This window comes from Bison bison, unplaced genomic scaffold, assembly GCF_000754665.1.
Source record: "Bison bison bison isolate TAMUID 2011002044 unplaced genomic scaffold, Bison_UMD1.0 scf7180017864146, whole genome shotgun sequence".
NCBI classification, from domain to species: Eukaryota; Metazoa; Chordata; class Mammalia; order Artiodactyla; family Bovidae; genus Bison; species Bison bison.
In genome coordinates, this window is record NW_011494718.1 from 5,292,219 (window position 1) to 5,315,020 (window position 22,802).

General features: G+C 41.2%; 1 protein-coding gene across 2 annotated transcripts in view; it reads right to left on the bottom strand.

The window, feature by feature from the left end:
* FAM160A1 (family with sequence similarity 160, member A1) overlaps positions 1-22,802 on the bottom strand; it is a 280,052-nt gene that overhangs the window by 94,015 nt on the left and 163,235 nt on the right. For both annotated transcript variants that reach the window (XM_010840751.1, XM_010840750.1), the window contains exon 4: positions 13,213-13,839. In XM_010840751.1, the coding sequence (XP_010839053.1) occupies positions 13,213-13,839 (627 nt within the window). The remainder of the gene's footprint in view (positions 1-13,212; positions 13,840-22,802) is intronic.

Genomic DNA, 22,802 nt, shown 5'->3' on the forward strand with positions numbered 1-22,802 from the left:
ACACCTGGAAGTTCTCAGTTCATGTACTGTTGAAGCCTGGCTTGGAGAATTTTGAGCATTACTTTGCTAGCATGTGAGATGAGTGCAATTGTGCGGTAGCTTGAGCATTCTTTGACATTGCCTTTCTTTGGGATTGGAATGAAAACGGACCTTTTCCAGTCCTGTGGCCACTGCTGAGTTTTTCAAATTTGCTGGCAGATTGAGTGCAGCACTTTCACAGCTTCATCTTTCAGGATTTGAAATAGCTCAACTGGAATTCCATCACCTCCACTAGCTTTGTTCATAGTGATGCTTCCTAAGGCCCACTTGACTTCTCATTCCAGGATGTCTCACTCTAGGTGAGTGATCACACCATCATAGTTATCTGGGTCATGAAGATCATTTTTGTATAGTTCTTTCGTGTATTCTTGCCAGCTCTTCTTAATATATTCTGCTTCTGTTAGGTCCGTACCATTTCAGTCCTTTATCGAGCCCATCTTTGCATGAAATGTTCCCTTGGTATCTCTAATTTTCTTGAAGAGATCTCTAGTCTTTCCCATTCTATTGTTTTCCTCTATTTCTTTGCATTAATCACTAAGGAAGGCTTTCTTATCTCTCCTTGCTGTTCTTTGGAACTTTGCATTCAAATGGGTATATCTTTCCTTTTCTCCTTTACCTTTCGCTTCTCTTCTTTTCTCAGCCATTTGTAAGGCCTCATCAGACAACCATTTTGCCTTTTTGCATTTCTTTTTCTTGGGGATGGTCTTGATCACGGCCTCCTGTACAATGTCATGAACCTCTGTCCATAATTCTTCAGGCACTCTATCAGATCTAATCCCTTGAATCTATTTCTTACTTCCACTGTATAATCGTAAGAGAGTAGACAGAATGAAAAACACAACCACAGAAAACTGATCAAACTGATCACATGGACCACAGCATTGTCTCAGTGACATTATGAGCCATGCATGTAGGGCATGGTGGAGAGTTCTGACAAAACGTGGTCTACTGGAGAAGGGAATGACAAACCACTTCAGTATTGTTGCCTTGAGAAGCCCATGAACAGTATGAAAAGACAAAAAATGAGACCTCAGGCTTTATACAGACCAGAGAGAGAAGGGAAGGGAGGTTCAGATGCTGAGCTATGACAATCCATAGTGCCTGACATCAGCCATGGAAAGCCAGGTGGTGTGGCTCCAGGTATGCCATACTGGAAGAAGTATCTACCAGCTGTCGCCGCCCCCTCTCCCCTGGCTTGCTCCCACAGCGCCCCCTGCAGCCCTCTGTACAGCAACCGCCTTCCTTGCGTTCGTTAGTTTAAGGTCTGTCTTCTCCATCTCACCCGGCCTTACCAGTTCACTCCTGTCCACACTGCAGATTGGGGTGATCTGTCCGGTCAGAGCCTAGCAGTACTTTCCGTGGGTAATACATCCGTCAATAAGGGCACCTGGAGGTCTTGGTACAGAGAAACTGGATGACTGACGCCACGGGAGGGAGTGGGTGCAGGGCTTGGAGGGGGCAGGGTGGGGAATAGTAGCCACGGCTGAGTGTGTGAGGGCAGCAAGGCAAAGAGATGAATCGTTTCAACATTGGAAAAATCAAAAGATCATATACATTTCTCTGCTCTGTTTCCTAGTGACCTTTATTCACTCATTCATTCGGTTTCTTATTTAAAAAAAAAAAAAAAGTCAATGAGCACCCTCAGGACAGGCACGATGTTAAGCACAGGATATACAGCAGTCAACAAGACAGAGAGTGTATCTCTTTTGCAAAATCAGGCATCTGCAGTCCCAAGAAAGAATGTCCCCTATTTAAAGCATTTAACTCCTTGTCAGCAAACCCAAACAAATCACTTTAATTCCTGTTTTGAATGTGACCCCAGTGAGCTCCTTGTTATAAATCAGAAACCTCTGGAAAGAGAGAACAGAGACCAAAAGTTCTCCTTGAAGGGAAATCTAATCTTGATGCCATATTTTTAAAATCAATTACATTTGCTAACTCATGCTAAATTAACCGCAGAACAAAGGCTTTAATTCTGCATACTCCCGATTCCTTAACCACTTTGAGCCTTTGAAGATGAATTCATAAAGACAGGCTTAATTTGTCTGACTAAGAAGCTGGGAATAACTATTCAGTATATCAATATAATTACAGCAACATTAATTTTCAAATTACATACATCAGTGACAGTAATTAAAAATAACACATACCTAATATTCACTTTTTTTAAAGAGTGTCCTGAAAAGGGCATGGCTGAGATGGGAACTCAGCCCGCCTGCACAGGAGGACAGTGCGGTGTGTTCCTGGACACCGACAGCTGCGGTGAACAGACCTGCGATTGTCTCCAGCACGGCAAAGAAACATGGAGGAAGAGTCTGCAGGATGAAGAGGACTACATGGTCTTACGAGCAAGACTGCAAATCCTTTCTGCTAAACATTTATTTCAGATTCCTTCATCCAGTCCACATGCATTTCTAGAACACCAACAACAGGCCAGGCACCGCGTCGGGACTGAGGAACAAACACTGAACAAGTCTGACCAGGTGCGATGGAGGAGACAGCTGATCAACCACAAATGCAAGAAGGACTGTTACTACTGGGTGACTACTTCCTGCTGACCTTTATTCACTCCCTCATTCAAAGAAACAATGCAGGGAATATTACAGGAACAGGAAGAAGAGAAAGGAGAGGCAACAACAGGTTTGCAGATAATTTTTCCAAGAGTTTGATGGTACAATCTAAGACAATTTTAACTTCAAAATTCAAAATATATGTTGACATTCAACAGTTAATATTTTTAAATGCTCATCCATTCTTTTAGCCTTTTATTAATCCTGACCACCAAAAAGTAACTGTCAAACATTATACTTATCCCCAACACATGAACACCACCACCCCACCCCACCCCCATTTTTTTTGGTTGTGCTGTGTGGTATGCACGATCTTAGCTCCCTGACCAGGGATCAAACCCAATCCCCTGCACTGGATCACCAGCAAAATCCTATAACCCAATAGTTTTAATTTATCTTTTCTCAAGTCTTAAAAAAAATGAACGACCATGTAAAACCCTAAAGATGACCAACAATTAGAAAAGCAAACTACTTCCCTGACAGCAGTACAGTACAGCATGGTAACTGCCAAGACCCTGGGTTTCAGTATCAGACTAACACGGCTCTGACTTTGCCACTTACAGGCAGTTGTTAAAGCCCTCCAAAGTTCAGTTTCTTCCCTGAGTTGTTGCAACAATTAGAAGAAATCATGCATGTAAAGAAGTGGACATCATGGTTTATACAAAGCAATGTTTCCAATGGAGGGGGAAAAAAATGACGAGCACACAGCAGTGAGCCATCAGGAAAGGTTCCCCTTTAACTTTAAACATCTAACAGTACCCAGCTAATTTCAGCAGGAGCAGAGAAGACTGTCGGCAGATGGCTTTAGTCTGAAGCTAGCAGCAAGTCACCTGGTAGGGATCATTTGCGACAACATGCCAAAATAAAAAGCCTCATAAATTTTAGATATGGGATAAATAACTTTCTACCTGCGGCTGTGTACCTAAAGCTTGCTTATTTCAAAGTGCATTTCCAAATGTACGTATAGGCTGTTTTCAATTTCTGCCAACAAGTGACAAGGGCTTAATCATCAATACTTGGTTTTTAAAAATCATAAGAAGCAAGGGTCACAGAGTCCCCAACCATTTGTGGGCACTAAATTCTTCCCTAGAGTATCCTTATTATCTTTCTTTTCTTGGGAAAACACATCCTAAGACAAAAGGCAGAACCAGCAAGCTCTTCCTATAAACCACAGAACAAAAGTTTCCAAAAGTGGCCCAGTTTCCTTAAAGAGCCATTACTCGTCCCAGAGCCTGATGCTAACACACTTTGACAATCATACTAACTAGAAAAAGCTTTTTGTCATTGTGGTCCTTAGCCAGGTGGTTAATAGAGTATGCTTTTATCTTCAACATAAGAGGTCTTTTTTTTTTTTTAATTATGTTGTCAGATGTAATTATATAAAACTGGGAACAAATGAGATTATGGGCTCTATCGTAAGGGGCAACTTAACACAACGAAGCTCTGTGTTCCATTCTAGCAAATAAGGTCAGCTGGAGATGCTTTTCCTCCAATTTTAATGAACTTTATACAGTGTTTTAAAACGTGTTTTATAAAAGCAACAACTACGCAGTGAAATCTACCTAGAACTTAGTGGAAATTTAAACACTAAAAATATGCTCCATTCTAGTCCTAACATGCTTAAATTTTTTAAATATGACATATTACAAACATGTAAAAAAAAAAAACAGAAAATCATCCCCAAGATTTAACAGATTTTGTTTTGTCGTAATTTCTTCAGAGTGCTCTTTATTTTTAAAAAAACAAAACATTACAAGTAGAGCTAAACCCTATTCCAATCTCATTATCATCTCTTCCCTTTCCTTTGCACCCAAAAGTAACCACAGTCCTGAGCTTAATATGTATTATTTCTGTGAGTGTTTCTGTACTTCTACTATATTCATATGTATCAAAAAAACAGTACAAAGATGTTGTCTTAAAAGGTTACATAAATTTTATGTAAATGTTAACATACTATATGGGACATTTGGCTACTTACTTTTTTATGTTTTTAGATTTTATGCTTTTTGTTTTTAGGTTCATTGGTGTTCACACATGTAGGTGCAGTTACATGCTAATAAATGTGAAAGCTAATTATTTTTTATTGAAATACAGTTGACTTGCCTTCTGCAGTGGCTCAGCGATAAAGAATCCTCCTGCAATGCAGGAGCCACGGGAGACACAGGTACAATCTCTGGTCGGGAAGATCCCCTCGAGGAGGGCATGGCAACTCACTCCAGTATTCCTGCCTGGAGAATTCCAAGGACAGAGGAACCCGGCAGGCTACAGTCCACAGGGTTGCAAAGAGTCGGACACGACTGAAGTGACTTAGCACACGTGCACAGTTGACTTATTATTAGTTTCAACATAACTCAACATAGTAACTTGATATTTTTATACATTAGACTCCATTCAAAATTATTATAAAATACCGACTGTATTTCCTATGCTGTGCATAACACCCTTGTAACTTACTTACACCGAGTAGTCTGTGCCTTTCGCCCTGCCTTGCCCTGGTCCTAGCCCCTCTCCCCTCTGATGAACACTAGCTTGTTCTCCACATCTGTGAGTCTGTTTCTCGTTCGTCACATTTAGGTTCCACACACAAGTGACTATACACAGTAGGCGTCTGTCTCTTATTTATTTCCTAACCCTAATACCACCCAGGTCCCTCCATGCTATTTCAAATGGCAAAATTTCACTCCATTTTTATACAAGGAAAACAAAACACTAATTCAAAAAGATACATACACCCAATGTTCACTGCAGCACTATTTGTAATAGCCAAGCTATGGAAGCAGCCTAAGTGTCCTTCAAGAATTGAACAGATAAAAAAGATGTGGTAGATAGATAAATATAGATGCAGTGGAATAATGCTCAGTGATTTATTCATTCTGAATGCTGAGGAGTATTCCATCGACATCATACGTACCATTTTATTTATCTTTTTCTTCTTTCTCTTTCTCTCTTCTTCAAATCACTATTCCACAGAATACCTCTGTGCATGTACCCTTGCAAACATGTGGCAGGCTTCCCTAGGGGAGAGACCTAGAAGTGAAGATGCAGGGCTACACGGCACGCAAACACTCAATTTCATTGAAAGTGAAAGTCGCTCAGTCGTGTCTGACTCTTTGTGACCACATGGACTATACAGTCCATGGAATTCTCTAGGCCAGAATACTGGAGTGGGTAGCCTTTCCCTTCTCCAGAGGATCTTCCCAACCCAGGAGTTGAACCCAGGTCTCCTGCATTGCAGGCAGATTCTTCACCAGCTGAGCCCTCAGGGCAATACTGCCATACTGCTTTCTTGAGTTATTGTACCAACGTGGTGTTATTGGATGTCTAACGGTTAGCCACTCTGATGCCGTTACCTACTGTCTCACTGTAAGTTCATTTGTGTTTATTTGATGCTACACACACAAGGAAGATGAGCATATTTTAATATGTATCAGATTTGGGGTCTTCTGGGAACTGTTGGTTCATATCCTTCGCACACGTCTCATCGTTTTCTTACTAATGTGTAGTATTACAAATACTTTTATATATTTTGGGTACCAACCACTTGCAAATATGCGTGTAACAAAATGGGCTTCCCAGGTGGCAAGGACCCACCTGCCAATGCAGGAGATGTAAGAGATGTAGGTTTGATCTGTGGGTGTTGTTTTTGTTCTTTAATCTTTTCTTTACGATTACTGCTTTATAGAAAGTCTTAATATTTTATCACTTATGTACAAGATAGGGGTTAAGCATATGGGTCACTGAGTCAGACTGCCCCAGTTCAAATCCTAACCTGCTCTCTTACTAGCCACGTGGCCTTGTATGAATTTACATCAGATTTCTTCATCTATTAAAGGAGAATAACACTGGTTCCAATAGTTGTGAGAATTCAGTGAATTAATACATATAAAGCACTAAGAATAGTGGCCGGCATATAGTTAGCTCTCAACAAATATATTACTGTTATCATTATTCGTATAATTATTTCAGCTATTCCCAGGTAGCACAAGTGGTAAAGAACCTGCCTGCCAATGCAGGAGACATAAGAGACTTGGGTTCAATCCCTGGGTCAGGAAGACCCCCTGGAGGAGGGAATGGACACCCACTCCACTATTCTTGCCTGGAGAAAACCAAGGACAGAGGAGCCTGGTGGGCTACTATCCACTGGGTCGCAAAGAGTTGGACATGACTGAAGCAACTTAGCATGCATGCATATGATATTTAGCATCAATTTGCCATGTTCCTTCGAAAACTCTACTGGGATTTTAAGTCACGTTACCATCTCACCAATTATACCTTACAATTTACAAAGGGGAAGTTTTATCTTTACAACACAGGGATCGAAGGATCACTGCCTTAAACAACCGAGTGACCACCTCTGGTCTCACGAACAGTGGTGCAACCTAACATGTGCTTCTTGTCGTGTACGGCATCACCTATAAAGAATTCTTACGAAATGTACTTAACCTGATTTAACCAGGCGTTTATACCCAACTCCCGATTTTCAGGAAATACCAGTGATAGGGACCAGTCAAACTACACAAAGAAACAAACCTGGAACATGGGGTGTTCTAAAGATAATGGCTGAACTCTTACAAAGTCACCACCACGAGGATAAAAGCAGTAACCTGTTGAGAATTAACAGAGACTAGAGACTGGAGAAGGAAATGGCAAGCCACTCCAGTGTTCTTGCCTGGAGAATCCCAGGGACGGGGGAGCCTGGTGGGCTGCCGTCTATGGGGTTGCACAGAGTCGGACACGACTGAAGCGACTTAGCATAGCATAGAGATACACAACAGTCAGAAATGCACCTTGTACTGGACTCTGGTTTAGGGTGAGGGGGGGAAATCTGTAAAAGTAATTTGCGGCATAAGTGGGAAACTGGTTATTAGATCACATTATAAAACTACTGTACAATTTTCTTAGGTATAATAACAGTATTGTGATTGCGTAGGAGCATGTCCTTATTTGTAGGAGATACATATTAAAATAATTGATATCTATAATTTAATTTCAAAGTGAAAGTGAAGTCGCTCAGTCGTGTCCGACTCTTAGCGACCCCATGGACTACAGCCTACCAGGCTCCTCTGTCCATGGGATTTTCCAGGCAAGAGTACTGGAGTGGGGTGCCATTGCCTTCTCCTGCAACAGCAAAAACAAATAAAGATACAAAACAAATATACAAATATATTTGGTATACAAATAAAGTATACCAAAGTATGACACATATTAACTTTGAATTTAAGCAATATATATATGATGTTCCTTTTAGTATGCTTTCAAATCTCTGTATCTGTTCCATTTCTATATTGTGCTTTTTTCCACAATAAAAAGTTATAAAACATAAATTGTGTTAACTTCACAGACTGATTTGCAGAAAAGCATTATCTACACAATATCTACAAACTGCAGGGCTTTCCATCTATTTCTGTCTTATTTTATGCCCTTCAATAAAGTTCTATAATTTTCCTTATAAAAGCCTTTTACATATTTGTTAGATTTCTTCAAGAGACTTTAGAATTGTGATGCTTTTGAAAACAGTACCTTTTTGAAATTGCCCTGTAGATACTGACTGAGTGAACTGCCCAAATATTGTGATTTGTTTCAGTACCTGCACTCCTTCTTGGACAGCAGAACTACCCAAAACAATTCAAGCAAGCCAAACTCCAAACCTCTGCACAGCCCCCTCGTGAAAAAGTCCCTTGTTTGGTCAGCCTCTGCCTTCACATCACTGCTCAGATCCAGCGCTTCTCTTATATTCTCATTCCTATCACTCTGGTTTCTAGACCCTAATGTGTGTCCCTGCTTCCTCAACAGCTCCCAAACGTACATGGTCAGGTTAAGCTACAAGAATCCTGACTATGCTGCGTTCTTCATCAAACTTCTCCAAGATCTCTCCAAACTGAATGAATATGGTAATTGTGGGAAGCAGACTAACCCCCACAAAGCTGTCTACATCCTAATTCCGGAGTCCATGAACAAATTAGGTTCCATGGCAAAGGAAAATTAAGGATGCAGATGGAATTAGGGGTGCTAACTAGCTAATCTTTAAGCAGGGATGATCTTAAAAATCTTTAAATTCTGGATGATCCAGGTAAACAACATAATTACAAGGGTTCTTGTGGAAGTGGAAGAGGGAGGCAGAGGAGCAGAGCCAGGGGAAACCATGACTCCAAAAGGATGGTGAGAGAGATGTAATACTGCTGACTGTGGAAAGGAAGGAGCAAGCCATGAGGGGAGTGATGTGGGTGGCCTCTGGAAGCTGGAGACGGTGAGGAAAAGGACTCACCGTGAGAGTCTCCAAAAAGGAGCAAGCCCTGTCAACATCCTAAGTTTAGCCCAGTAAGACCTGTTGGACTATAGTAAGACGATACTACTGTAAGAGAATCATCAGTGTTATTTAAAGCCATAGCTTTGGGAATTTGTTACAGCAGCAATAGAAAACTAACACAGCTACTAGGAAGCTGATGTATATAGCACAAGAAGCTCAGCTCAGTGCTGTGTGTGACCTAAAGGGGTGGGATAAGGGTGGAGGTGCACGGCAGGCTCAAGAGGGAGGGGATATATGTACTCATATAGCTGACTCACTTCATTGAACAGCAGAAACTAACACAACATTGTGAAGCAATTATACTCTAATCAATTGGCTTTTTGTTGTTGTTGTTTTTTAAAGAAAACTAATACAGACATTCAGATTCCGGGTGAGAAGTTACACTTTTGCCTAAAGATATGTTCTTTTAAAAGAATTTATAATCTAGCTTATAATTCTGTTGAAGAAAATAAGGAAAGGAGATTTAATATGCTGGCACAGATGAATGGAATCAGTTTTTTACTTCCCATCTGACTCTCAGTCTTTGGGGGAAATGGCAACCCACTCCACTATTCTTGCCTAGAAAATCTCATGGACAGAGGAGCCTGGAGGGCTACAGTCCATGGGGCCACAAAGAGTTGGACATGACTGAGTGACTGAGCATACACACACGCTTTCTGCAATTTCTGATTCTGTTGGTCAGAAGCCAGAACAGAAGAGACATATGGTCCCTGAACTTAACTCTATTTCTCAAAATTTTTACTTATTTGTTCCTCCTAAAATAAAGATTCACCAGACACTTCGTTGACCTCAGTTTGTTTGGTTTATTAATAAAGACAGGAATTTAGTATTATAAAGAAGATTACTACTCTTGAACCTCAAAGCCAAGTACAGCATGCCAATCACTAGCATGGCTCTTAGCACCTGGGGCAAGGCAATTCTTTCCTGTATGCGACCAGTCCACAAACTACTGGACATTAAGCGTCCCTGGCCTCTGCACAATAAATGCCAGATGACCTCCCTTCCAGGCCCCCCATGTTGCCCGACAACCAAACACGCCCCACATACATTTCTAAATACCCTTGCTTTGGGTCAAGAACCACCCACATGGTGTTCATTAACAATGAATCTAATCTACTTAAGGCAATTTGCCTGGCCTGTTCCTATAAAACTCACTAATGGTCTTACACACTATTCTGGCAAATTCAGGCATGTTCATGGCAATACAGTTTATAGAGAAACACAATGAGATGATCAGTAAAAAGAACACATAATGGGAATAAACTGGAGATGTTCACTGCGTTAGGAAAGTAAAATTGGCCATTGCTCAACATCTTACAAAACAGGAGCTCTGTGGTTCAGTCCCTAAGTCGTGTCCTACTCTTTGTGACCCCAATGGACTACAGCACACCAGGCTTACCTATCCTTCACTATCTCCCAGAGTTTACCCAAACTCATGTCCGTTGAATCGGTGATGCCATCCAACCATCTCATCCTCTGTTGCCCCCTTCTCCTCTTGCCCTCAATCTTTCCCAACATCAGGGTCTTTTCCAATGAGTCGGCTCTTCACATCAAGTGGCCAAAGTATTGGAGCTTCAGCTTCAGCATCAGTCCTTCCAATGAATATTCAAGACTGATTTCCTTTAGGGATGACTGGTTGGATCTCCTTGCTATCCTAGGGACTCTCAAGAGTCTTCTCCAACACCACAGTTCAAAAGCATCAATTCTTTGGCACTCAGCCTTCTTTATGGTCCAACTCTCACATCTATACGTGACTACTGGAAAAACCATAGCTTTGACAATATGGACCTTTGTCAACAAAGTGACGTCTCTGCTTTTTAATATGCTGTCTAAGTTGATCATAGCTTTTCTTCCAAGGAATAAGTGTCTTTTAATTTCATGGCTGTGGTCATCATCTGCTGGGATTTTGGAGCCCAAGAAGAGAAAATCTGCCACTGTTTCCCCATCTATTTGCCAGGAAATAATGGAACCAGATGCCGTGATCTTAGTTTTTTTTGAATGTTGAGTTTTAAGCCAGCCTTTTCACTCTCCTCTTTCACCTTCATCAAGAGGCTCTTTAGTTTGTTTTCTCTTTCTGCCATAAGGGTAGTGTCATCTGCATAGCTGAGGTTGTTGATATATCTCCCAGAAATCTTGATTCCAGCCTGCGACTCATCCAGCCTGGTATTTCACATAATGTACCCTGCATATACGGAGAAGGCGATGGCACCCCACTCCAGTACTCTTGCCTGGAAAATCCCATGGACGGAGGAGTCTGGTGGGCTGCAGTCCATGGGGTCTCGAAGAGTCGGACACGACTGAGTGACTTCCTTTTCACTTTTCACTTTCATGCATTGGAGAAGGAAATGGCAACCCATTCCAGTGTTCTTGCCTGGAGAGTCCCAGGGATGGGGCAGCCTGGTGGGCTGCCATCTATGGGGTCACACACAGTCGGACACGAATGAAGTGACTTAGCAGCAGCACCCTGCATTTAAGTTAAATAAGCAGTGTGACAATATATAGCCTTGACGTACTCCTTTCTCAATTTTGAACCAGTCTATTGTTCCATGTCTGATTCTAACTGTTGCTTCTTGACCTGCACACAGGTTTTATAGGAGGCAGGTAAGGTGGTCTGCTATTTCCATGGCTTTAAGAATTTTCCATAGTTTGTTGCGATCCACAAGGTCAAAGGCTTTAGCACAGTCAATGAAGCAGAAGTAGATATTTTTCTGGAATTCCTTTGCTTTTTCAATGATCCAGTGGATTTTCACCACTTAATCTCTGGTTCCACTGCCTTTTCTAAATCCAACTTGTACATCTGGAAGTTTTCAGTTCGCATTCTGCTGAAGCCTAGCTTGAAGGATTTTGAGCATAACCTTACTAACATGTGAAATGAGTGCAATTGTACGGTAGTTCAAACATTCTTTGGAATTGCCCTTCTTTGGAACTGGAATGAAAACTGAACTTTTCCAGGCCTGTGACCATTGTTGAGTTTTCCAAATTTGCTGGCATATTGAGTACAGCACTTTCACAGCATCATCTTGCAGCATTTGAAATAGCTCAGCTGGAATTTCATCACCTCCACTAGCTTTGTTCATAGTGATGCTTCCGAAGGCCCACTTGACTTCACATTCCAGGATGTCCAGCTCTAGGTAAGTGACCACATCATCGTGGTTATCCGGGTCATTAAGATCTTTCTTATACAGTTCTTCCATGTATTCTTGCCACCTCTTCTTAATATCTTCTGCTTCTGTTAGGTCCCTACCATTTCAGTCCTTTATTGAGCCCATCTTTGCAAGAAATGTTCCCTTGATATCTCTAATTTTCTTGAAGAGGTCTCTAGTCTTTCTCATTCTATTGTCTTCCTCTATTTTTTTGCATTGTTTACTTAAGAAGGCTTTTGTATTTCTCATGGCTATTCTATGGAACTCTACAAACCTATAAATCTGTTTAAATACCCCTTCCCAAGGTGACCCTAACAGCAGAAAGCAATCAGAGGTGTACAGCTTTGTGAGAGCTTCAGACAGTCCCTATTATTTTCCAGGCCTATGACTGGGCCTGACTCCTCAGGCATCCACATAAGGCCTTACTCTCTATTGCTCAGCAACCTACGCTTAAGAAATGATACAGAGTAAAGGACTTCTTGCTACTTCAAACTGTAAATATGTATTTCTCCTTTTAAAATAGAATCAGTGGTTTGGATTTACAATTTTGGTCATTATCTTGCTGGGAAACAAATTAATTTGTGAAGCCCACTGTGAGGCGTCTGACCATATGCCATGACTCATTGGCTCAAAACCAACCCAAAAAGCTAAGAATATAAGATGAGCAGGTTTTACCAATTACTCAGGAGATACTCTTAGAAAAAACAAAACAGCTCCTAACCCAACAGAAATGAACCAATAAACAGTAACACATATAGTTTCCTCTATTGGCTTATTTCAAGCTGACATTGCTCAGCCATAGGGCATCTCAACTTAAATTCCGCTCCTCCCTCCAAAATATCTCCTCTAGACATCCTTCCATAGAAGCTGCCAAGAACAGTTTGCTGGGGAAAAAAAAAGGGGAAATATCCATTAAGCCTCTGTGCTTCCAATGCAAGGGTTTGATCCCTGGTTGGAGAACTATGATACCACATGCCACACAGCACAACCAAAAATGAACAAATAACAATCACAAAAATAAAAAAACAAGAAACAAGATTTTCAGCACAAAAGAAATGCAAATAACAATCTAAAGAAGCTTTTTAAAAATTATTTATCATCAGCCCAAGAGAGGAGAAGAGCGGGAGGAAGTGGGCCACCAAGAAGGACTTACTGGACAAAAGTAGGTGTTCTCCACGATGTGATGAGCCACGACACTGTTCTCGGCAGAGAGAGACATGATGAAGAGCAAGGCGTCCCGGGCCTGCTGGCCCACGGTCCCCTCCCGGTGAATGAAGGGGATCAGAAGGGAGAAGATGAGGAAGTTCGCGGCCCCTTGGTCCTCACTAGTGTGGAAGAAGAGTTCCAGGATGGATGGATCTTTGGCAAGAATGGAACAGAGCTGATTGAGCAGGACCACCAGCTTCCCCTCCACGGTGGGGGTGGTTGTTCCTGAACAAGAGCTCAGCAACATCATCAGGGGCTTCAGAATGGGCTTGTGGTGCAGCAGAGGCTGGTGGGACTGGGTGATCAGCATCTCATACATCTTGAGCTGCTCCATTTTCGTCTCATCGGTAAACTCCCGCCTCAAGCTCCAAAGGAAAAGCTTCTCCATGATGTTCTCAGAGACCACAAATTCCAGGATTGGCCCCATGGCAGCATCCCTGGCTTGCTCCTCAATCAGCAAAAAGAGCATGTGCTCTACATAGTTCTGGACAGCACTGGCCTCATCTGGAGGGATGGACCCGTATTTTGCTTGGGTGTTCTTCAAGGGGTCATGCTTCTCTAAGATTTTCACAACCTGTAACCAAATCAAGTATGTGTCATCCATCTGATGTTTATCATAGCTTACAAAAAAAAAAAACATACCACTGCTGATTGTACCAAATCTTCATGGAAAATGCAAGAGCCATGACCCCTAATAAAATATATGTGAGCAACTGCTATATTCAAAAGGGATAACCAACGAGGACCTACTGTATAGCATGTGGAACTTTGCTCAGTGTCATGCGGCAGCCTGGAGGGGAGGGCGGTGTAGGGGAGAACGGATATATGTAAGTGTCATGCGGCAGCCTGGAGGGGAGGGCGGTGTAGGGGAGAACGCGTATATGCATGTGTGCTGCTGAGCCCCTTCACTGTTCACCTGAAACAACACCACTGTTAATCAGCTGCATCCCAACACAAAATAAAAAGCTTAAAGTTTGGGAAAAAAAGATATGTGAGCCTTCTGCATCTCCCTCTCATGAGAATAAAATGAAGGGGTTAAAAACTACAGAAGGAAGATGTTTGAAGTTGTTCGTTTATCATAGTTACACATGTTTGGCAACCTAAATGTCAAAGAAAGTAACATGGTTGTGTAAATTAAGCTCCATACATTCCTGGGCCTATTATTATGAAGACTACTGAACAAAAATTTAAAAAAACAAAAAACTGTTAAGTGATATGTTAAATGAAAAAATTAGTTAATTGTATACAATTAGACTCATCATGATCAACTACCTTAAAAACATGAAAGTGAAAAAAGACTAAAAATAATACACAAAAATAGTAATAGCTGTTGTGTTCAAAGCAGTACAAGTTCTGAATTTTTTTTAAGCTGTCAAGAACATAATAGGGCTTTTAAAGTTTAAAATACATTAAATAAGCAGGACTACCACTGCTCTCCTACAAATAGCATTGATTTGAAGCTTTCAGCTGCAGAATGCAGCTCCTCACATGCCCCCGACAGAACAACAACCCTCCCTGCCCTTCTTGATTGGCACCGTCTTCAGCAAAGCATGCATCAATAGGAAGGAGGAGAGGAAACTGATGACCATGAGGCACATACCTAGAAGAATCCCCTAACATGTGCCATATGTTGACATTTTAAGCATGAAGAGTTTGAATTGTGTATTTTTTTAAGCCAGAAAAAAATTTTTGAGATAACCAATTACAAAATAAATCCCTAAAGCATAGGGCTTCTGTTTGGGGTAATGAAAAAGTTTTGAAAATAATAGTGATGGGTACACAACATTGTGAATGTAGTTAATGCCACTGACTAAAAATGATAAAGATGGCAGAGTTTGTTTTATATATTTATATGTACCACCAAAAGAGAAAAAAAGCACTGAAAACTCAAAAATAAACAATCTTATGTGACAGTCTAGGTGTATCTCTACCTAACTGCTGGCCTTTTAATGCTTACCACCTCTCTCTGCCCATCAATACTTAACTTCTACTTTGGTACCTGAAAATTAAAACAATTTTATATCTCAGCTTCCATTAAACTTTATGACTTGGAATTTCTAAGATAAATATCCATTCAATTCACTTCCTTTAAAATGTATACACGTTAATTCTCAAGCATTTTATCAATGACTTTAAGTTGTTCCTTTTAGCCTTTCTGAACCATATGCTCTGTGGAATATGTTTCACTTCGGTCTTACCCTCCCAGCCCAGTTCTAGGACATGCTGTTACGTGTTCTGGTATTTAGGTTATAGAATTTCTGCAAGTCACTGCAGAAACTGGCAAAAGCACAAGGCTATGTCAGCAGGCGTGAGCAAGGAGGGAAATTTATTTCTCAGGGAAAAGTCTAAGATTTTCCCCTTTCTGAAGCAGAGTAAAAGAACATTTATAGACTAGGCTAGTTATCCTTATGGATGAATGCCGGGGACCAGCCCCGGCTGATCCAGGGTATTGGAAGCGGGGACGGCGTCGGCGACCTATTTATTTAAATATTTTATCAAAGATATAAAGAGTAATAGGATGAGGATAGCTCAGTAGGAAAATTCAATGAAGAAAAGAGGCTGAACAATTCAGCCAGAAGGTAAGAGAAAGAACGACATGGGGAGACCAAGTTTCGGTGAACAAGGCCCGCAGTTTATTTTCCAAAGTAGTTTTTATACCTTAAGTTGTGCATAGAGGATAATGGGGGAAGGGGTGGAGTCATGCAAGGACAGCAGTTCCTGGTCCTAATCGAAGCCAGGCTTTCAAACTTTATCATATGCAAAAGTTCAGGTGAATTACATCATCTTTTGGCCAGGAGGCCTGTTAACATTTTAAGAAACTTATCTTTCTCTAAAGGTGATTTATTCCAAAGTCAGGCACCAGCCTCCAAAAAAGCATTGGACAAAGCTGCATTCCTATAGGGCAAAGGTGAGGTGGGCTCAATCAAGAAAAGAATTAACTCAAGGGTCCAAGGTTACAAACATTGAGCTATTACTTACATTTCTATACACCCATTATATCAATCAATACACTGCCAAGGACACAGTAGGTAAGGAGTATGGAGACTTAGCAGCAAACACTGGCCCAATAAGTGAAAAACCCTTCACCAATACAATTTCTAATCGATCTTTTAACTACTCAAAGGAATCTGTGTTTAGACAGTTTAGAACATCTGCCTCTCAGTTGGGAGGCTCTGAACAATCTCATGTGGCCAGAAAAACCTATTCAGGCAGGCTAGAGGATTTCCAAAGGAGTTTGTAGGTTAAACACTGTCACACCCAGGAATTATTAACTGGAGCTGTAAGCTAACTCCTTTTTCAGAGAGGTAGTGGGGGACAGCCCCCCGTAAAGTCAGAGGTGTAGGTGAAAGCACAAAGCATAAAGTAGGCAGACTCTGGTTTTGGGGGTAGATGCTCGAGAATTTCCAGGGAGACTCCTGAGGCTTGATCCCGCCTTTGCGTATGCCAAGCCTCCTTCCTCATGACCTTTGCCACAGGCGGAGCTCGCTCCCCACAGATGAACAAATTTCTTCAGAATCTGTAATCTCCATCGGCTTCCATTATAAAATTAAAAATACTGCCAGAGTGACGCCAAAACAATGCCCCCAACACCCCTAAGTTGACAGTTTCAATGAGGAAGGCTGTGGGACATGCGCAGCTCAGGGACTCATGGCCTAGGCCTTCCCAATGGCCACGCCCTCTTCTTGGCTGCATGGACTGCAGAATGCCCCCCTCCCCCAGCCTCCACGAAGCCCTGCAGGCCTCCTCACAAGCCTGAGGACCTCACTGTGAGGAACACTGGGGTCTGTTGTCCCCCTTTGGTTCTGGCCTTGACAGTCTCACAGTGTGGGATCGCAGTACCACACTTGTCCAAAAGGGGGCACCACCTCGACACAGCATGCTCTCCAGCCCCAAAGCCCCCTCCAGGGCTCCACACTCTAAAGAGCAAATTAGCTCTATACTTACATTAATTCGATAATTTCAAAGTTCACATATTGAGTTTACTTATGAGAGCTATCTATACAGCAAGGCCTCAGGGTAGAAATGTAATTATACTTCTCATGTGTGCTTAGACTGTCTAAGCTATCTGAAACTGGCACTGTGCATTATACATTGATAGTGTCCCTGCAAATGAGCTCCATCTTTCTAGAAAACAATCTGGCAACATGTAACAGAAGCTATCAAGTTGTTCCTGCCCTTTGGCTTGTTAATCTCACTTTGGGGAAAATGCCTCAAGGAAACAACACAAAGATAATTTGTTTTAAAATGTTTACCCAGGCTATATTTTCAATAATGAAAAATAAAAATATTATTGACCCAAATGGTCAAGAATTAGAGAGTTATAATCACAATGTTACATCACCATATACTAATGCTATTAAAAATAAATAGGAAGTGAATCATATCATTACATCTAATATATAAAGAAAAATAATTCGTTAAAAACTAAATATATTGACAAATAGACCCATAGTTAGAAATGAGTTTGAAGATATAATGAGATTGTAAGGTTAATTAGTTCTTCTTTCCTATAAATTGATCTAATTTCATAATATAAATAAAAATAAAAACAAAGTAATTTTGTTCTTATGTCTAAAAAAAGGACCAAACGCTGAGTTAAAACAGTAATTAACAGAAACTCCTACCCAGTATAAATTTTCATATAGGCATATGTGTTTATTCTATATGCATGCCTTTAAATATTTATAAAATATCTAAATGTATATATGTAAATATAAAGCAAAACTATTTACACAATCACAAGCCACACTTTTCTCATGGGTTAATCTTCATTTATATTATTTATTCCAAGACACTCCTCTGCAAACAGACCTACTTTTGGTGGGGAGGGGGCCACAAAAAACCCACAAAAGAGAACTGAAATTTTTATACAGAATGTAAACTACACAGCAGCTTCTACACTGAAAGCTCTCTCTGTATCCCCTTTACAGAAGCTCTTCTACACCACCTTCTGGGTTCATGGGCAGAGGAACATGAGAACAGAGCTGTGATACCCCACCAAGAAGGAAAAGGTTTGCTGGTCCTCTGGACAGGGCCCTTGACTCATTCCCCAGTCTGGCCTGGCGGCTTTACTGCCCGAAAGACTGGTGTGTTACAACCAGGGCCGTGAGTCACGGAAACACAAGCTCAGCAAAGTGCTGGCTCCGCCTGTGTTGCCACTCCTTAGCCTCCCTCTTGGAGGTGTCAGGAGGCTCCCGGGCCACCTCCCTTTCCCTTTCAGGCAGACACACCCTTGACCTGCTTTTGCAAGTGGGTTCTGCGGGCCACGCCCCCGCCTGGTTCCCACCCTGACAGGGAATGCCCAGGAAGCTTCCCGGCCAGAGCACAACTGGCACAGAAACAGGCAGGAGCTTCTATTCCGATGGCCCACAGCAGCCGGCCAGGTGGGCTCTGAGCCCTTTTGGGTTCTGTCAGCTGATTCCCGATGTGACCTTGACTTTTTAATCTTTCCCTCATGTGCCCTCTTCTCACATCACTCCCACCAAACTCCAACATTCCCGGCCCCCGATTTCTGCCTGCTGCCCAGTTTCACTCACCTACTGCGGATCCCTGCTGCTCACAGAGGCCTGACCCACTCCCCTGACTACCCTCTTACACTCTCAACCTTGCCTCCAACTCCCCAGCCCTGGCTCTTTCTCAGCCATACGTGCTTAGACTCCAGGATTCAGTTTACAGGAAGAAAACACAATTATGGGGCGAAGAGATCCAAGTAGGAAAATATACTTTACAAATATTTCCTTTACTAAACAAGTTCACTTTGTTAGGCAGCTTCCCTTGTGACTCAGCTGGTAAAGAATCTGCCTGCAATGTGAGAGACCTAGGTTCGATCCCTGGGTTGGGAAGATCCCCTGGAGAAGGGAATGGCTACCCACTCGAGTATTCTGGCCTGGAGAATTCCATGGACTGTATAGTCCATGGGGGTGCAAAGAGTTGGACACGACTGAGCAACTTTCACTTCACTTTCACGTTTGTTAGGCCAAATACCACTGAACAAACCTAATCAACCCCTGATAAAGCCCATGCTCACTATATAAGTCAGCTAAGATCAAAGGCTTCCTTGGTGGCTCAGACGGTAAAGTGTCTGCCTACAATGCTGGAGACCCGGGTTCGATCCCTGGGTCAGGAAGATCCCTGGAGAAGGAAATAGCAACCCACTCCAGTATTCTTGCCTAGAGAATCCCATGGACAGAGGAGCCTGGTAGGCTACAGTCTATGGGGTTGCAAAGAGTCGGACACGACTGAGCGACTTCACTTTCTTTCTTTTCTTAAGATGAAATACAGCACTGTAAATGGTTTTCCAATTACAGCCAGGCATGTGTTGATCTACCAACTGTAACATATACAAGATTTTGTATATACACTATATATACACACATGCATACATATAAATATGGAGTCATTTGTATATTTGCATAAATTTTACATTTATGTGCAAATTCACATATATTAAATTTACATATCTGTAAATTTACACACATAAATTTAATATATATAAGTTATATATATTACATGTCTAATGTAAATATAATAAAAATATATATGTAAATTTATATACATAAGGATATAAATAAAAAAGGATCAAAAGCCCAAATCATGTATCACGATTCTAAAAAGAAACAAATACACAAAAAATCAGTGTGAGCAATGGTATACAGATTATCATCTGACCAACACGGCTAAATTTTTAACCTAACTTCAAAGTTATTTGACCTGTAACTATGAGGATTATTAGAGCTCAAAAAGATGAACAAATAGCATATTTCTTCCATTAAGGAATATCAGCTACTCCTATCCTTAGCTTTAATGATGGCTCCTATGACTCAGCGAAAATGGGTCTGAATTTCAAACATGCACAAATTCTAAATAGGAAGCTCAAATGCTTTCAGAATGAAAGATATACATAAATCACACAATCCCACCACATGGCAACAAACTCTTCATGATAAAAATGAACGTTTCTCTGACAGAAGATTAGCTTTGACTCCATCTTACCATTATTCTTTGTCTTATATACACTCAGGTAACAATAGATGACTATTTATGCTACTTTGGTTAGAGCCTCGTTATTTCAAGAAAGTCACATGAATACAATCCATACTTCCAAACCCTTTGGAATGCTAATTTAAAGTGGCATTGTGGAAGAAAAAAAAACAAGTTACCAAGCAACATTTTCCATCACATAGAAGGAGGCCAGGATTTAGTGATCTTAAAGCCAAATTCCATTTAATGTACCAAATTAACTACAACAGAAGCAAATTTCCATTCAGTCCTTGTTTATTGCTTAGCAGCTGTGTCCTGCAATTTAGGGTATTTCGTACACACCTATTCTCATGGGAGATCTTTACACAATCATTTCTTCTTATATTAAGGTAATAGCCTAATAATAAATGTGTACTTGCAGAACCTGGTTAATGTCGGCTTCAATTCCGAACTATAGAGATGTGTCTAAATCTAGAATTAAACAGGATAAAGCAGAAACTATATCTACATGCCACACCTCCTTGGGACCAGAGTAGTATGCTGCTGCTGCTGCTAAGTCGCTTCAGTCGTGTCCGACTCTGTGCAACCCCATAGACGGCAGCCTACCAGGCTCCCCCGTCCATGGGATTTTCCAGGCAAGAGCACTGGAGTGGGGTACCATTGCCTTCTCCGCCAGAGTAGTACAGTAATCACTATAATACAGAAACACAGTAGGAGCATCAACCAATAAGATAATATGTAAACTAACCCTTAAGTTAGGTATACATAATTTTTTTTCCTAAAGTTTCAGTATTAGAGAGTTAAGAGTAATGATCTGTGTAATAATACTCCAGAGACCCCTGTAATTCCAAGCACAGCAAAAACAGACTTATCACCAAGCATACAGTAGGTGAGTTTCTGAGATTTCAACATACTCAACAACGCTAGTCTAAGAGGCTCAATTCAATGCCGTGGCCCTCTGAGGATCGCAGCTTTTGTTCTGCTTTACCTTCTACTGTCAAGTCTAGAGCTACTTGAAAAGCTGAGGAGAGAGACATATAATTTTTAAATATTAACAAACATCGCTTTACTAAGAAAGATATTGAGAAGACTGATCACAGAGTTCTCTAACATTTTCTGGTCTTTCATCTCTTAAAGACTTCACGTAACTTCCCTCTGTTATTTAGTCTGTGACCAGGCACAGAACAGAAGAGTGAGAATGAACAGAGCAAGAGAATGAATTTCACAGGGAACAGACTGAAATTCCCTGGCGGTGAAATCAGGGAATGCTGATCTCAAAGCCATCTTCACTGTGATCTCTCTGCTTCTTCAATGGAGACAGGCCACTTGGGGCTCTGCACAGGTCACCCTATTTAGAACATATTATCTATTCTTCATTATTATAGGAAGACATTTCACTTAATCAAGCCAGATTCAGTTTTTTTCTCAGCCCCAGCCCCTCCAAGAAGAAAATGGCTACTAAATCCACCAGCATTTCTTTATCACCACTACATGATCTGAGCTCTGATACGCTCTTAGCTTAAAAAATTATATAACAGCTTATATTCTGGAGGCTGAGAGCAGTAAGGAGAAGCTCTGCACTATTAAGAAGCACACAGAAACGTGCATTTCTCATTTCTAATTGAGTTTGTTTAACCTCTGGTCTCTTGGTTTTAAGAGCAGACATCATTTAGTATATGACTAATAATGATTCAACACATGAAAGGAAAGGATAGAGAAAGAATAGAGCAAAGGCTATAAAGCTTTACAAATAAAAATGTGCCATTAGGAATAACTGAGAGGGGAGGGTGTTAGTTCATATGGCAATACAGTTGGACAGTTCATTATCTGATGGACCAATGCTTCTTATGTCCTGCTCTCTCTTCCATTCAGAAGAAGCAAAGGCAAGAGATAAAAACAATAATCTGCTAGACTATAACCTGTTCTTCTAGATGACTATAAACTAAACATATTCTGACTCTTTCTCTTTCAAGTCTAAAGATCTTACCAGTAGCAAATTATAGCAAATGTTTTATACAGGTGTCTGTTTTTCAAGTCTCTTAACTCTTCTAAAGTTATATTTCATATTTCCTGTCTTTCAGTTCAATAATTTATTAAACATCTACATATGCCTACAATATTCTTGGCACCGGAGATTATGTGAACTACAAATAAATGGTTTCCGATCATGAGGAGCTTGTAATGAGACTGGGAAGAAGATATTACACTTGTACTTTTCATAAAAGGTGGTGGGTTTCACTGTGAAAGGACACTCAAGATGCTGTCAGAGCACAGAGTGGGAACACAAAAGCGGGGAGAGAAGGTTTCCTGGGGGAAATGATGTTCTAAATGGGGCTTGTGGAAGGCACCAACCAGGGGGAGGTATATTCCAGGCAGAAAGAAGAGGAACTGCCTGGGGCAGAGAGGCATGGGAAGGTGTGATGCCAGGAGAAGGGATGGCTAGGAACTCCAAGTGATTTGCATTTTTGGAGATTAAATGAGAGATGAGGAGTGAAAGAGGCCATGGCATAAAGAACCCTATCTCCCAGCCTGGCATGTAGGTGGCCAGAAGCCACT